This window comes from Mus caroli, unplaced genomic scaffold, assembly GCF_978045245.1.
Source record: "Mus caroli unplaced genomic scaffold, Mus_caroli_1 scaffold_11, whole genome shotgun sequence".
In the NCBI taxonomy this organism is placed as follows: domain Eukaryota; kingdom Metazoa; phylum Chordata; class Mammalia; order Rodentia; family Muridae; genus Mus; species Mus caroli.
Genome location: NW_028227266.1, coordinates 75,731,109 through 75,747,597, shown reverse-complemented (window position 1 = coordinate 75,747,597; position 16,489 = coordinate 75,731,109). Strand labels below are relative to the sequence as shown.

Genomic DNA, 16,489 nt, shown 5'->3' with positions numbered 1-16,489 from the left:
CATTGTAATGACCAGCTCCATGTCCTTCCTTCACTCTTATAAGTAACAACACACTTGAAATGGATTCAGGACACCTTACTCTCTCATTGGGTAGTAATAGTTCTCTACATCTAAAGTGAATTCTCTTACCAATGCCATAATTTAAAAATTAGTTTGGGTCGGTGCCCTTTTCACAAGGACATTTTACTTGAGCTAGACTTTGAATCCGTTTTGTAATTGTGAGAAGCAATTTCTTATAAGATTTCATATCAGTTGCTTCACAAACATGAATCATAAAACCATTAAATCAATGATCTTTTATTATTTACAGACATTTAGTTTTTGACACAAGGTGCAGAATCCATATATATATATATATATGTATGTATATGTATATGTGTATATATATATATATATATATATATATATATATATATATATATATATATATATTTTGAGGCAGGGTTTCTCTGTATAGCTCTGGCTGTCCTGGAACTCACTTTGCAGACCAGGCTGGCTTCGAATTCAGAAATCCACCTGCCTCTGCCTCCCAAGTGCTGGGATTAAAGGTGTGCGCCACCACATCCGGCTCCCACATATTTCTTGTAGAAATGACAGTGATGGTGGCCGAGGTCAAGAAAAACTCTCGGTCAATGGTCTAGTGCGAGGAGGAAATCTTTCTTAACAGAGCCTTTAGCATATCAATTAGTTTTTGGAAGTAAAATCCCTCATTTATTTAAAGGGCTGCAAATATTTTCTTTTATTATGTCACCTACGTGTGTTGAGATAGTGGCAAGAACTGACCCTGTTAGAAAATTAATATGGGTTTTTATAACATCATGGCATTATCTATTTGGTATTACACAAAGTTTATAGTCCTCTTTAAACTTTAATAACTTTATAAATATGAACAAATTAATTTTAGACTTATTTCTCATAATGATATAAAATTGAATGATTTCTTGTTTTAATATTCAATTACCCTATATGGCTTCTTTTGAAAAAAATTCCCCTGCCAGCCATATATACGTCCAAAAGGAATAGAGACAGGGAAATAAAAATTCCTTATTAGTAATAATTTTCACAATCTTGTGTGTGTGTATGTGTGTGCGTGTGTTTAATATGAATGAGCAAGCTATGATTCAAGAGGACAGGTGCAGGGGTAGAAATGTCCTTGTACTATTTGGTAACCTGAAGCAGCATTCAATCTGTGTTGTGATTCTCTACATACAGCTGCCTTTCAACATAAGTAGTACAGAAACCCTCTATACCTATGCTTCCATCAGAAACCAGAATGTATAAAACAATTGAAAATCATTATAAGCATTGCAAGAGGGCATGCGTGCTTATTACCCTGGCAGTGGGGACATACTTGAGAACATCTAATGTGTCTGTCTCTCTTTCCCTTAGGCATCTTTTCCTCCCAGAGCTGATCTTCCTGAGATTTTCATTGCTTCTTATAAGTGGCCTGGATGGACTCATGGTCCACTGGATCAAAAAAACTGTGCTGCATCCTGGGCTTTTTCCACCGCAAGTAATAACATCATCTCAGTCCCTTCTTCATAATTTCTGTTTGTCTTTAGAGCATAATAGAGTACTTGGACAGTTTGTAAGCTAAGAAAAAAAGATTTACATAATAACAAATGATCAGTCCAAGGAAAGGAACACAGAGGTTATAAATTTATTCTAAAAGTTGGATATTGATTCCTATTTTTATATATACAATAAATGAAAAAACAAAAAACAAAAAAAACCCCACCAAAATTCATTTGATTTTGAGTTTGGACCAGGTAATGAGAAGGGAATTTGGGTTTCTTTTCACTATAACATTACCCACAATACTAATATTCATATATAAATTTTACATTTTTAAATAAAATTTATACAAGTATAGTTATTAAACTATATTGCAAAGGCAATCTTTAGAATTAAACCATAGTAAATTAAAGTATTACACCTCATTTTATCAGATCACTTTCCAAAATTATGTTAGTGCTCATTTGAAACTATAAAAAAAAAATCCCCTCTCTAGTGGCTACTTTTATACAAGTTCTTAAGTATAACAAAGAAGGATTCCAATATGATCTCCAAAGTCATACCCAAAGACTTTACCACAGTGAAATAGAAGCTGCCATGTTAATCTCTGGATACTATCAACATCTTCACTGAACTATTTTGTGGGGTTTCAATGCAGTCCAAAAGAGCATTTAGGAGCAGACTAAAACACTACAAGCATTGTGTGTGCCCAGGCTCTTGGGCAAGCCATCTCAGGCAGCAGCATTCTCTACGACAGAAACTTGCTAGCCATTCTGTATCTCTACTTCTTTCTAAGGACTTGATGACTCTTGAAATGCCCTGGCATAACCTTAGCCTTAGGACTGCTTACCTCAGGTACTACTTCCCACCTTACCAGTATAAACATTATCTGCCCAGTGTTTCTCTTACTGCGTTAGTAATCCATGACTTCCTTGAGCTCTGTTTCAGACAGTTGAATAAAGATTTAATCAACTAAAACATTTACTAATTTGAGCTTATGTGGTAAATACTTCCTAAACGAGGTCAATTCTTGACATCTAGGGTAGACCAGTATTTGCAAATACATTTAAGTAATATTCTTGGTGGTAATAAACAGCAAAAAAAAAAAAAAAAAAAAAAAACTTGTTAGAGCTGATCTGGAGGACGTATCCTTTAGTCTCCACAGGTCATGGTCTTACAGACAGCCTCAGCGCATCCTCTGGCAACCTTCCTGTCTTAAGAAAGAAGTCCATGAATGTGAATTAACACACAAAGAGAAAACATGTCAGAAATCAGCCTGAGCCTCAAACTTCCAACTCCTCTGTTTTTCTTCATTGCGAAAGTATTCTAAATGAAATGTTATACAAACCTTTAAAAATATATTTCATCCCGAGTCACAAAAAAAACCAAACAAACAAATTCCAATATATCAAAGAACTTCTATTCTCCACTACAAAATAAAGATTTGTTCTCTTGAGAATATCAGAGGCAGCAGGATACTGCCATTTTATCCCACAAAGTGTATCTTCTGAAAAAAAAAAAACAGAGTAGAGAATGAAGGGAAGCTGTTAATGAACACATCTAAACATAGCAGAATAGTACACACATTTCAGGCATGTACAAAGCACACAAAAACTGCAAATTGACACCTTGAGGGATTCTTGACAAAATTTGGTTGAGAAAAAAAAAATAAAAAAAATAAAGTTCCTCTGAGAAAAGAGAATTTATAATCGAAAGTGAGTTAAAAAATTGACTTATGATTCGCCTGCGATGAAGCATGATGTAGGTTTTTTTTATTATTATCAATTGGTTATTTTATTTACATCTCAACTGTTGTCAGCCTTCCAGGTCTCTCCTCTGCAAATCCTCTCCACTTTGCCTCGAAGAGGGTGCTCCCCCATCCACACACCCACTCTTGCCTCATGGCTCTACCATCTACCTACACTGGGGCATCAAGCCTCCACAGGACCAAGAGTCTCCCCTCCTAATGATGCAAGATAAGGCCATCCTCTGCTACATATGTAGCTAGAGCCATGGACCCATCCATGGATATGCTTTGGTTGGTAGTTTAGTCCCTGGGAGCTCTGAGGGGTCCGGTTAGTTGCTGCTGTTGCTCTTCCTATGGTTCTAACATCTCAAGAATTCCTACTGAAATGACTTTCACCCTAAGGTTTTGATCTCCTGATGACAAGAGTTAATTTTCACTACTTTTGACTCATTTCCTATACTATTATTCTGTGAGGAGAGAGATATGTTATCTCTTTTATTCTGCTCTTCATCAATAAATGTTTTTATTTTTCTTGTTACAATTTTAAAATAGTATGCATGGTATTAAGTATCCTGGCATAGTAGCAGCAGCAACAACAACAGCAATAAAACAAACAAACAAAAGCCTACACCTAATGACACATTCTCTCTAGCAAAGCTGTATTTCCTAAACCTACCCTAATGCTCCATTCAACTTTGAAATAAATATTCAAATGCTGGGGACTATTGGGACCATCTATCATTTAAAATAAACATTATATGCCCCTAATAATTTTTTAAAGTATATAATAATGATATCATAACCATACCCAGTAATACACTCACCTAGTTGCACACACACGCACACACACACACACACACACACACACACAGTGTGTGTATCTATATGTGTATATACAGAATTAACTGCATGCTTACTAAAATATGATTATTTTAATCATGTTATGAATATAAAAGTATGCTATAAAGATTTTAGCTATACATTAATGTAGATTTATAGTAGCACAATTTAGTCAAGTGTGGTGTCCAGGATAGTTATTTTAGAATCCAATGTAAAGTTATGGATTTGGTTGTTCTACTATGTAAAATTACTATGGATTAATTTACAGTTAATATTTCTGCGATGAGCTTTCTTGATTTTCATTTGTATAAAACATAGACTTGCCTGTAACTCTATGGAAGATGCTGTTCCAGATGCAAGAGTTAGACAATTTGGGTACATATGTCTCCTTCTCTCAGAAAACCTACCACTTGACAGATTCCTTAAAGAAAAGGGGTTCAAAGATACATAGACTACGTTTGAATAACCAAGATAGAAAAGCCTTTAAGAAGGGATTTACTGGAGCAGTACCAATTTTGAAGATCAGTTGAGGGCCCATATAAAAATTTATGAGAAATATCGTATGACATGATAGTTGAATATTAATCAGTATTTTGTTTGAACTAGGTGTGGCAGCTGACCGAATTGCAATTCAGTCCAAGGGTCGATACACAGCCAATCTCTCGCCTCAGAATTTGATCTCTTGTTGTGCCAAGAATCATCATGGATGCAACAGTGGAAGCATAGATAGGGCCTGGTGGTTCCTGAGAAAACGTGGGTAAATAACCGCACAGCATGCAAATCTAGGATTTTCATAAGTGAGACTATAGAAAAAGACTCCTTCCAAAATTGTTTTTTTTTTTTTTGCAAAAAAGATGCTCCTGAATATACCACATCTATATAACCATAAAAAATGCCACATTTAATTATATGTTATACCCAGCTTCTAGCATTATCAGCCACTGGGGATAATGTTAGAAGACAGTACTCATTTCCAGCTAAATTAATATGAAGACTGAAAGAAGTATCTGTTCTTGTTGCTCTGAGTCAAGTAGTTTTACTGAGTCTTCACAGACGGAGTAACATTGGCTAATGTCACAGATAAATCTGTGGTTCCATTTGTTTAACCAGGTTAAGGAATATACACCTGAAAAAAATCATACTAAAAACAATAAAAATAAAACTAATGAGCAATTTAGAGTTTTGGCGACTCATCAGCCTCCATCCTATTTGATTGAAAATGGCAAGTGACATGTTCTCATTCTTATGGCATTTAATATCTATAGAACAACCGTGTCTACTGTAAAACTAGGTTATTAAAACACAAAGGGTCCGGTGGCTGATAGAGAGAGGGGTCAAGGACGGGTCATTTGTTCTTCACCATACAGTTCTGATATACCTGCTGTTTCATGGCATCTGACCACAGGCAGCCATAAGTGTGAGCCATTTCTGGTATTGATGGGAGCTAACATAATAATTTGTCATTTATTTTATCGAATAAAAATTATTTTAAATTGAAGTTGCCTTATTTGGACTGTTAACTTCCAGTGAGGTAAACTTTTGCTCTGTCCCATGATTAAATGAAATGGTTACTACATCTACAATCCCTAAACCTAAGCATCAGAGCAAATCACAGTGAAGAGGACAGAGAGTTTAACAGCCTGAGGACTGTGACATAGCGTCTTCTAGACATGATAGGGATGTTAGGCCCATAAAATAGAGGCAATATTGTTCTCTAAACTAGACCTGCATCTTGTATGTTAATATTAGTCAGCATACCACCGTGGAGGAAGAAAATTTCACAAGTTCCACCCGTAGATGAAGAGCTACCAGAAAGTGAGAATCAGGTTTTTTCCAGGTGTGAAGTCCCAATAGAATGACTCATAAGCAGTCATCTTAAACACATGTACATATGTGCAACATTAGATGGACTCAGTAGGTTGATATACACATATCACATATATTACATACATGTGTATATGTACTATAATAATATAACAAAATTAAGGACGAGGTCATGAACTTGAGAGGAAGTGGAAGATAGGAGCATTGGGGGTATTGGAGGTGGGAGAAGTAGTAATAGAAATAAATCCAGTATTCATGTGTGAAATTATTTTTTAAAAATTAAATTATTATCATCTCTATCATCACCATTATCATTATGTAGAGATGGCTCAGTGGATAAAGGGCTTGAATAGAATTATTGTAACATTCATAAGAAGCCAGCTATAGTATTACAAAACTATAATATCAGTGCTGATAATCAGAAACAGAAATGTCCCAACGACTCACTGGCCAGACAGACTAGTCTATTAGTGAACTCTAAGTTCAGTGAGACTCTGTCTAAAAACTTGAAGGAGAGTGAAAGAAAAAGACACCAACATAAATCTCTCCTCTGTATGTATAATTATAGATCACACATCACCATCACACATGTATGCACACACATGTGTACACACATATGGCACACACACAAACTTAATATGTGCATATTACATATGTTGAATACATAAACTGGCATTATAATCCAATTAAATCTCATTGTGTTTATCTGCTTAGATAACCACAGAGAAAGCTATAGACAATAGACACTTTGTTCTGGAGCTGGCCAAGTCTTGATCAGCATGCTGGCTGCTTCAGTCCATCAGAAGAGCTCTTTCCTGGCTTGCAAATGCCCATATTTTCATAGTATTTACTTATAATGGAGAAATAGCTTGTTTTTAGGAAGAGAATAATCCCATTCATAAGAGGCCTATTCTCATGACCTCACTTAAACCTGCTTAACTTCTTTTTTTAAATTTTTTTTATTAGGTATTTTCCTCATTTACATTTTCAATGCTATCCCAAACGTCCCCCATACTGTCCCCCCCACTCCCCTACCCACCTACTCCCACTTCTTGGCCCTGGCGTTCCCCTGTACTGAGGCAGATAAAGTTTGCACGACCAATGGGCCTCTCTTTCAAGTGATGGCTGACTAGGCCAACTTCTGATACATATGCAGCTAGAGACACGAGCTCGGGGGGGGGGGGGACTGGTTATTTCGTGTTGTTGTTCTACCTATAGGGTTGCAGATCCCTTTAGTTCCTTGGGTGCTTTCTCTAGCTCCTCCATTGGGGGCCCTGTGATCCATCCACTAGCTGACTGTGAGCATCCACTTCTGCGTTTGCTAGGCCCCGGCATAGTCTCACAAGAGACAGCTATATCAGGGTCCTTTCAGCAAAATCTTGCTTGTGTATGCAATGGTGTCAGCGTTTGGGGGCTTATTATGGGATGGATCCCCTGATGTGGGTCTCTAGATGGTCCATCCTTTTGTCTCAGCTCCAAACTTTTGTCTCTGTAATTCCGTCCATGGGTGTTTTGTTCCCAATTCTAAGAAGGGGCAAAGTATCCACACTTTGGCCTTTGTTCTTGAGTTTCATGTGTTTCACAAACTGTATCTTATATAAGGCCTAAGTTCAAATATCACTACCCAAGTTTTATAAATTTAAACATCTTACAAAAATACATCTCCTAGGGCTGGAGAGATGGCTCAGTAGTTAAGAGCACTGTCTGCTCTTCGGAAAGACCTGGGTTCAATTCCCAGCACCTGCATGGCAGCTCACAACGGTCTGTAATGCCAGTTCCAAGGGATCTGACACCTTTATACCAATGCACATAAAATCAAGTAAAATAAGTTATTAAAAGACTATATTTCTATTGAAAATAGAATATCAACCCATTCCATTTCCTTTCTGTAGCCCCTCCACTCAACCCCTCCTCTGTGCCCCAACAACTTTAATTTATAATTTTACTCTGATTATTTTTGTTACAACCATACATACATATAAACGGAATTTTATATTTAAATATATAAATATAACCTGTTGAGTCTACTTTTGCTGTTGGCTTATTTACATTTTCAGGGATGACTACCTTTGATTAGATAAACAACAAGGGCATTCATCCTTCGGAGAGACAAATTCATCTCTCCCAGCAGCCACTAGTGACTGAAAGTTCTTTGTCTAGGGTTATAGCATTTTTGGTGTTGGATATTTATATAACTAATTATGTGGTTTTTGTTTCTTTGCTCTCTACTTCTCTATTCATTAAGGTAATGTTAAATTTGGAGTCGAATATTTTGGAGCCAAAATAATTGGTGTGCTTAGTTTCAAAATCTACCAATAACAGTTTCATTTTAATATAACATACAACTTAAACTTTTCAATATCGTACAAACATTATATTGTTTCCCCCTCAGTGACATGAAATAAATATATATATTTAATTAATTATTAAGTAAAAGGTTAGGTTAATATGTGTCAACAAAATAAAAATATCAATCTTAATTTTAAAAATTAAGTTTTTATGATATCCCATCAGCAAATAATCAGATTATTAAAGAATACTTTTCATCTTCAGGAAATTTCGTGCCAAGTATATAACTCTTTACCTAAATTGTGTTGAAGAAGACTTTAAAAAAATCATAATGTGGCAATAAAAGGAGAGAAGAGCCTAGTATCATTAAGCTCCTGTGGTATGTAGTTGGTTGACATTTTAGAACTATGCAGGTGAATAAATAGCAAATTTCACAAATATTTAGCCCATTAAACTTGATTGAGCACTTTCATAAATAATATCTTCTTCATTCTTATTCTCTTAGACTGGTATCTCATGCATGCTACCCACTTTTCAAGGACCAAAACACTACCAATAATATCTGTGCTATGGCAAGTAGATCAGATGGGCGGGGAAAACGGCATGCCACAAAGCCATGTCCCAACAGCTTCGAGAAATCCAACAGGATTTACCAATGTTCTCCTCCATACAGAATCTCTTCCAATGTAAGTCTAAACTTCAAGAACTAACAAGGATGTCATTCTCAAGCTATTTGGCTCACTTTATTTTTAAATCATTCGAAAACATTATAGAATACCAAATGTTGTGCTTGCATGTAGACTTCTCTCTTTTTACTACATGTATTGTGGGGTGTGTGTCTGTCTGTCTGTCTGTCTGTCTAGTCTGTCTGTTTGTCTGTCTAAGGATGAATGTACTATACATGTTTGTATAAGTCAAACAACTTGCCAGGAATAGATTCCCTCATTCCATCATATGGGTCCCGGAGATTAAACTCAGGTCATAAGTCTTGGTGGCAAATGCCTTTACCCACTCAATCTCTCTGGCCTATTCAGATACAGTTGTTGTTATTCTTACTTGCATTTTTAGCAGGTTTTAAATTGTTAAGGCAGGAATCTAAAGGATTGACTTAAGTTTTAATGTATCTCCTAAAATAATTTTTAAATTACGACTTATAAAGTATGTATATGAATGAAACTGACAACTCAGAGCTAAACCACTAATATTTGGAGTCAGTAGTTTCTTTTATTGATCTCATGCCTCGGCCCTTGCTATAGGGAGAAAAGGATCATATTAGACTCCAGCTTGTCATGTTTCATGCCGACCCAATTTTAACCTAATCCCATCAGGGTTGTCTAGACTTATTTAAGAAATATATTAAACTTTTGTTACTACAAGTTCTCTCTAGATCACAACCCAGTGATTAATTTTGGTGTTCTGGCCTTTTATGTGTGGTTGTCCTATAACTTTCAGAAATTAGTGTCTTGCAAGTATTTAATCCTCCACTCACCATAACAATACTGGTACATGAGGTAATTTTCTACTGTCTAGATATATTATGCCTTCTCAATTTTTTTTACTGTCATAGGAAATAATTCCTTTGACTCAAATGAATATTCACCTTTCCAACTGGGGAAATGTTACCCAATAGTTACCCAATAGTCCAGGCCTATGTCAAAACTTCCTGATACTCTATTTTACTTCTGAGTGGAATTAAGCACCTTTCATGTTTTTAATCAATGGCTCTTTATGCTTTATCTATAAGAACATATTGTATAATATTATGTTAGCTGCTTCATAGGCTGTCTACTCAGCCAAGATGTAACTACCCTGAGATTGATGAAGCATCCAAATTTTTTTCTATCACAGTTTGTAATACAGACTTTGTATGGATAGATGAATGCATGAATGCATGAATGCATGAATGAATGAATGATGAATGAACTGCCTCCTTACTGAGGGGACACTGACTGCAACATGGTGATTTTTCATAATGAAGTTGTTGTTGAGCCTGACTTATCAGTTGCTTGGTGTAGCTGCTCTTGTTTATGATCCTAAGGTGAGAGATAACATGAATATTCACTGGTTAAATCTTCTTTCTTACCTTTACTATTTTCATCCATCACCACAAAAAGTTACTCCATTCTCTCTCCAACCCGAAGTTATTGTAATAAAAATCAATAAAGCAAATGGACATATCTTAGTTTTAGCAAGTTCGTCAATGCAGTATTGGTGCATGTGACCATTTCAAAGCAGTACAACAGTGCACTGCAAGTGACCAAGTCACTAAGAGTTATGTAATCCCAAAATGGATCGCACAGTAGCTCATATGCATCAGACATCAGCTTTAGCTGTCTTGTTGATGTTTACTGATATATTTCATTCCAGGAAACTGAAATTATGAGAGAAATCATACAAAATGGACCAGTTCAAGGTAAGCCCAGATAAAATGTCATTTTCAGTTATGAATTCCTATAATAAACAACATGATATGATATGACCTTAAAGGAGCTTAATAAAAGAGAAAATCTTAGACATCTTCATAAGGGTTCAACACGTCTAGCCTGTGCACTCATAGAAGACTGGCCCATCAAAGCATATCATGAGCTTCTGTTGACTTTAAGAAGACCACCTGTTTATGAGTTGAACACATAAATAGTAATGACACATTTAAAGAAAGTCTGCTAAGTCTTTTCAGAGTTATTATGGATGGGCACATATGACATGCCGTTATTAATTCAATGGAGCTCACATTATTCATATGGTCACATGTAAGAATCACACATAAGGTTAGATTTGTAATCAATTTCAGCTTAGGTGGCCTTAGAAATGCGTTGAGAAAAAACAGTGTTACTAGAAACAAAGTATATAATTTCATTTTTATATTAGATCAAGGAAAATCAAACAAACTAGGATGACTTTTGTGTTTTACAAAACTATTTAAAGTGACCTAAATCTGTAAATTTGTTATTGGTAGTACAGTTTTATTAAATAATATAATTATACTGTGGGGTAGGAAATATAGATTTTGACCTTAAGGCATATCTGATCTTTTTCCTTTATTGGAATTTGTCCTATACCAATAATTTTAATAAAGATGAATACACAAAATATATTTTCTGTGTAACATTTTCCCCAAAGTGCATAGGGAAACATACCAAATGAGGTATGAAATGGGAATTTTAGTAGCAAACAGGGAAGGGTCGGGGTATAATGTCAATACATTGGGACATAAATTAAAAACACTTGTTATGCATTTGAAGGAATATCGACTTTTTTTTTCCTTTATTCCTGAATGCTGATCCAATTAATATTGATATAGGGGGAACCATGAATTTTAATAACTGTGTTGAAATTAATTTATCAGGAAATCCAAGCTTATATAAACATACTCTAAATTTAATTTTAAAAAATCTTAAAACTTTACATTAACTTTGCAACCAATAAATAAGGCTCTTTTCCTCTTAAATGTGTGAAATTTGTTGGCTGTTATAACTGTGGGAATTCATTTGTAATTTTACTATGTGCTTTGTCTAGTGGTGTCTGTGAAACAGATATGAAAGACTGAAGACATTTTAACTAAAGGCCAAACTCACAACCTCCACTTTGACATTTTCCTCTTAAATGGTTTTAGCAATTCATTAGGCAACAGAATTGGCTTACATCATTCTGAATTTCCAAATCATTGTACTCCCAACCCTCCAACCCATGTTCCCAACCAAAAGAAACTTAGATGCCAACTGTTTAAAGATGTGGAAAAACCGAGGTTTACTTTGTACCCATATGTTATTTTTTGGTGTGGGTTTCACATAATCGATTTGAAATTAAAAAATTTCCAGGCTGTATAATAAAAATTCAAAGCAATGCACACTCATTTTAGACTTGTTGAGAAAAAAAAATCTCCTGCCAGTCTTAGCCAGAGTTAAGACAAAACCGGACCCAGGGCTCTTTCTTTTACCCTTACACATCTTACAGGTCTGGGCCATAGTTTACCATGTGCAGCTTTCAAGGGTTAGAGTGCAGAACACTTCCTTGTAGGTCAGCCTGTAGAATTTTCTGCCTTGGTTTAATGTCAGAGACTGAAGAATGATGGTGCCTTTGCTAAGTCATGATGTCTTCTTACTGTTGGCTTCAGTTGGCAGTGTTTTATAGTGGTGATCATATAGTTTTTCACAGTACTTAATGCAGTGCTGAGTGGTAAGACCTAAATGGGACGATGATTATATAGAATGGGAAATCACTGTGAATATCATAATTTTTTTGTGTGTGAATGAAAAGAATGTTATTTGGTCCTTGCTGTAGATGCAGTTTGAGTTTCTGCTTGCTGCAGCCTGATTTAACTTCCAGTATTTCTTTCTGTCTTGGGACAAAAGAATGTCAAATGGATTGAACCTTGAATAAATAACACCGTGAGCACTTCTCTAAGACCTTCAGAAAGCAGAAATTTGCATAGGGTACAGCCTAAAAATTCTTAAAACCCTGTGGGGATGTGTTTTATAGCGGATAAAGGAGACTTAGCTTCCAATGACACTTAAATTTCCCCAAAAGGCCCTGAATGCTAAAGAACAAAGTTAAAAACAGAACAGGAAAAGCCACATCTTCCTTTGCAGCCTGAGCTTTACTGTAGGACCTGGCAAATGTCAGTGACCTTCATTTTGACTTCATTTAAAATACATATTGAGCTAAGATAGGTAAGTTTGCTCTTAGCTACCACGGTATCCATATCTGGTTCCAGTGGGGGGGTGGTGGTGGGGAACAAAAAACAAAAACAAAAAAACAAACAAAAAAAAAACTTCGATTTATGCCTCCTGAGAGAGAAGTTTGAAGTCTTTAACCTGAATTGCACAAGCCCTTCCACAAAGCCCCATGTGAAATAGAAAAGAAGTAATCTATGTGAGGAGCAAAGGAACATTTTATGAAGCATGGGCTCTGGTTTTCAAAGAGTGAAAGGCAGACTCTGCTCTTCAGAGCGGAAAGGATGAAATCCCTACAGAAGATTTTTTTTTCACATGACTTTCTTTTAATAGAACTCAACAAGAGAAGGTTTGAAAGACATTTTAAATACAAAATGTGTACATAAGAAATATTCTAAGTAGTTGAAATTGTTTTGCTTTTAAAGGAATAGAAAAAATTTGTCACATGCTAATAAGAATAAAATTAGGTGTGATTTCTCTCTTCTTAGATTTTTTTAAGAGGCTTTTTAGTAACTGTGGTTTTTATCCTGTTGGGTTTTTTTTTTCAGCCATAATGCAAGTCCATGAAGACTTCTTTTATTATAAGACAGGAATATACAGACATGTTGTCAGCACAAATGAAGAACCAGAAAAGTATAAAAAACTTCGGACACATGCAGTTAAACTCACTGGGTAAGGTAATTACTTTAAGTTATACACACACATATATATATATTTAATTTATAAAAATGAATTCAAATGTAAGAGGAAATAGCTCTATATCATTGATTAATTGATTGATTGTTTGATTAATAATTTTTGAGTATTCAGTCATACTTTCTTTGAGTCTGTATCTGATGTCTTTGGTTGCCTCAGATAATTTATTTTTATCTGTATATTCTCCATTTGCATTTTAGTATTAACCTTAGAAATATAATCTCTTATATCGGGATTCCATTCTGACTAGCATTTCTCATTTTTCCAGTTCATATCCTTTCCTATTTTGGAGTCTAACAGTTCTTCATAAGTTATAATAAATTATTCATTCAATTTGACCTACTCAACTGACACTCTTCCAAACCTACATAGACAATCTTATCTGTTGCAACTCCACAGTAAGCCTTTATAACTACCTTTATATGCTCACTTCAGTAGTCAGGGATCTTTAGAAGAACAGAAGAGATAAAATGAGCATATGAGAATGTCTTCAATAGACTTATGTAAAGATAATAACAGCAGTTTCCTTGCATATGAGAGGGAGCCGAGTAGTTTCATGGTCGTTCAGGCCAAGTTCCTCAGCATTTGGCATGGATCCTCACCAGCTGTGTCACCTCAGAGATGACAAAACCCACTAGTTATTCACTCCACAAGACTGAGTGACTGATTCAGAAGTTCCAGTCTGGTCCCTAAAGCTTGGAAGGTTCCTGGAGACCTGTTTCTCAGTCAGTGATGGAGCCTGGACACTGGTTCTGATAACAACTACAGAATCAGCAGGAGCAGCAGCCACAGATTAAATCAATTCAGCAGTGAGCAGGAGGGCTGGGCAGGCAAGAGGGGAGGCAATAACCTTCCTTTTGTCACGGTCTCTTCTTTTAAACCAGGACTGCTACTGAAGGTGCTGCCTATACGTGGACCTTTCTGCATCAATAAGGCAAACAGGATAACTCTATAGTTTAGGTTCCCTACTTAGTTAAGATGACTTCAATTTGTGGCAAGTTGGCATTCGTTAAAACCAACAATCATCACACCCTCCACTCTTCTTCTTTGCCCCAATCACTGTCTTATCCTGCCAAAAATTAAAATATCTGTGAAAACTATGTTAACTTTACTTTTATACCATTTTATGATGATACATTTCCATGAGATGTCTTATGCTACTGGCTAATCGCCTTTTAAATACTCATTCTCTTTGTTTTCCCATTCTTCGAGTTGAAATCTCAAAATCATGGATGCACCATCCTGCTCTTAAATGGTAACTGGGTTGTGATATCACTGACAAATTTGAAGTCAGCAGAACACATTTCCTGGAGTCACATGTCACTGCTAGCCTATGTTGTCTTTATCTTGCAGACTGTACACAGAAACCCTGAATCCTTCTCCCTAAGTTTCTCTTTTTGTAGCATCTCCCCCACCCTTAAAACTACTTGGAAACCCCCTGAGGAGTTTTCTCTCTTTCTCCTTAGGATTAGACTTCACTTGAGTAAATGCCCTTATGTTTCAGATCTCAACTTTTAGAAGCAAAATCTTAATTCTTTGTTTTGTTTTTGTTTTGCTTTTTTCAAGACAGCTTTTGTTTGCTTGTTTATTTTATGTGTAGCATGACTGTCCTGGAACTCACTCTGTAGACCATGCTGGGCTCAAACTCAGAGATGTGCCTGCCCCTGTTTCTCAAGTGCTGAGGAACCTTTATTCTTGACTTCTTCCCAATTTTCTAATTTTCTCACTCCAGTACTGGCTTTGCCAGCACTCATTGTCCTCAAAACATCTTCCCCAAAGTCTTTCTAAACTTAACTACATTCTTTCTTAAACTTAATCTTTTCTCATGCTTATTCTAAAGTAATCCCCATTACTTTTCTAAAACCCACTTATTTCAAGGCTATCAATTATCTCTACCTTGTTAAAACCTCTTTCCCTGTCCTGACATTCCCATACTTGTTGCTGTTTGCCAAGTTTCTTTTCCCCCTCTTATTCTGCCTCTCACTGCTGTAGTTGCTAAACCCTGGCCTTGGGCCTTGATCTCTTTTTTCTCTTACTCATTCTCAGTGAATTCAGTGCTCTCTAAACTCCTTTTGGCTTTCAGCACCAGATGAAAGCTGGCATCCAACTAAACAATATTCCCAAGTTCGAAGCCTCTCCTGAACTCCAGACATGTATATTCTGTGTTCTAGCAACATCTCCCTATGCAGAAGATGGACACTTCAAACTTAGCACTTCTGAAACAGGGCTCTCCATCTTCCTATTTCTCTGCAGCAGCAGCAGCATTTTCTCCCTGAGTCAATGTAAACTCTCCTCCCACATGGTCTTGTGGGAAAGCTTGGAATTATCTCTTATTCATTTCCTCAAAACCCTCTTTGAGTTTATCACAGCATCCATTGACACTATTTTCAATGACACTCTTCATCCTCTGTATTATCTCTGCCTGAATGTCCATTACTCTTCTTTTGTATCTGGATTACTGATTGGCATTCCAGATAACTGTATTTTTAATATAGAACCCAGGGTTTCTTGGTAAAACATTATCAGATCTAGCTGCTCATTAGCGTAGGCCTAGTGGTCCATGATTTTCTTGCCTACTAAACTAACACAGCTACCAGCTTTCTAATGTCAAATTCTACTAACTTTGACTCTCCTTCCATCCAATGTGTTCTTCTACCAAATAACCAATCACGTTGGTGTATACACCTTTATCTAGTCTGCTCAAATTTACCTTATCCGTGTGGCTTCTCTGAATGTCCTATGGAATCTATTATTTGCTCTGTCTTCCCTTAGTTCTTCTTCTCCTTAGATGTTGCTCTGTTTCTTTACAGTTCTATATAGTTATAAATTTCTGCCTTAGTGAAATGGTTTAATAATTCTCTTCTTGTTGACCACGTATCATCTAAGTTGAAGCTTCTCGAGACCA

At 36.1% G+C, this 16,489-nt stretch overlaps 1 protein-coding gene across 2 annotated transcripts in view; it reads left to right on the top strand.

Annotated features, from left to right (window-relative positions):
- Tinag (tubulointerstitial nephritis antigen) overlaps nucleotides 1-16,489 on the top strand; it is a 93,589-nt gene that overhangs the window by 31,993 nt on the left and 45,107 nt on the right. The window contains exons 5-9 of one of the 2 annotated variants that reach the window (XM_021172721.2): nucleotides 1,390-1,513; nucleotides 4,709-4,859; nucleotides 8,721-8,901; nucleotides 10,583-10,628; nucleotides 13,437-13,560. In XM_021172721.2, the coding sequence (XP_021028380.1) occupies nucleotides 1,390-1,513; nucleotides 4,709-4,859; nucleotides 8,721-8,901; nucleotides 10,583-10,628; nucleotides 13,437-13,560 (626 nt within the window). Of the gene's footprint in view, nucleotides 1-1,389; nucleotides 1,514-4,708; nucleotides 4,860-8,720; nucleotides 8,902-10,582; nucleotides 10,629-13,436; nucleotides 13,566-16,489 lie in introns of both variants that reach the window. The other variant, XM_085844800.1, reaches the window with a different exon arrangement.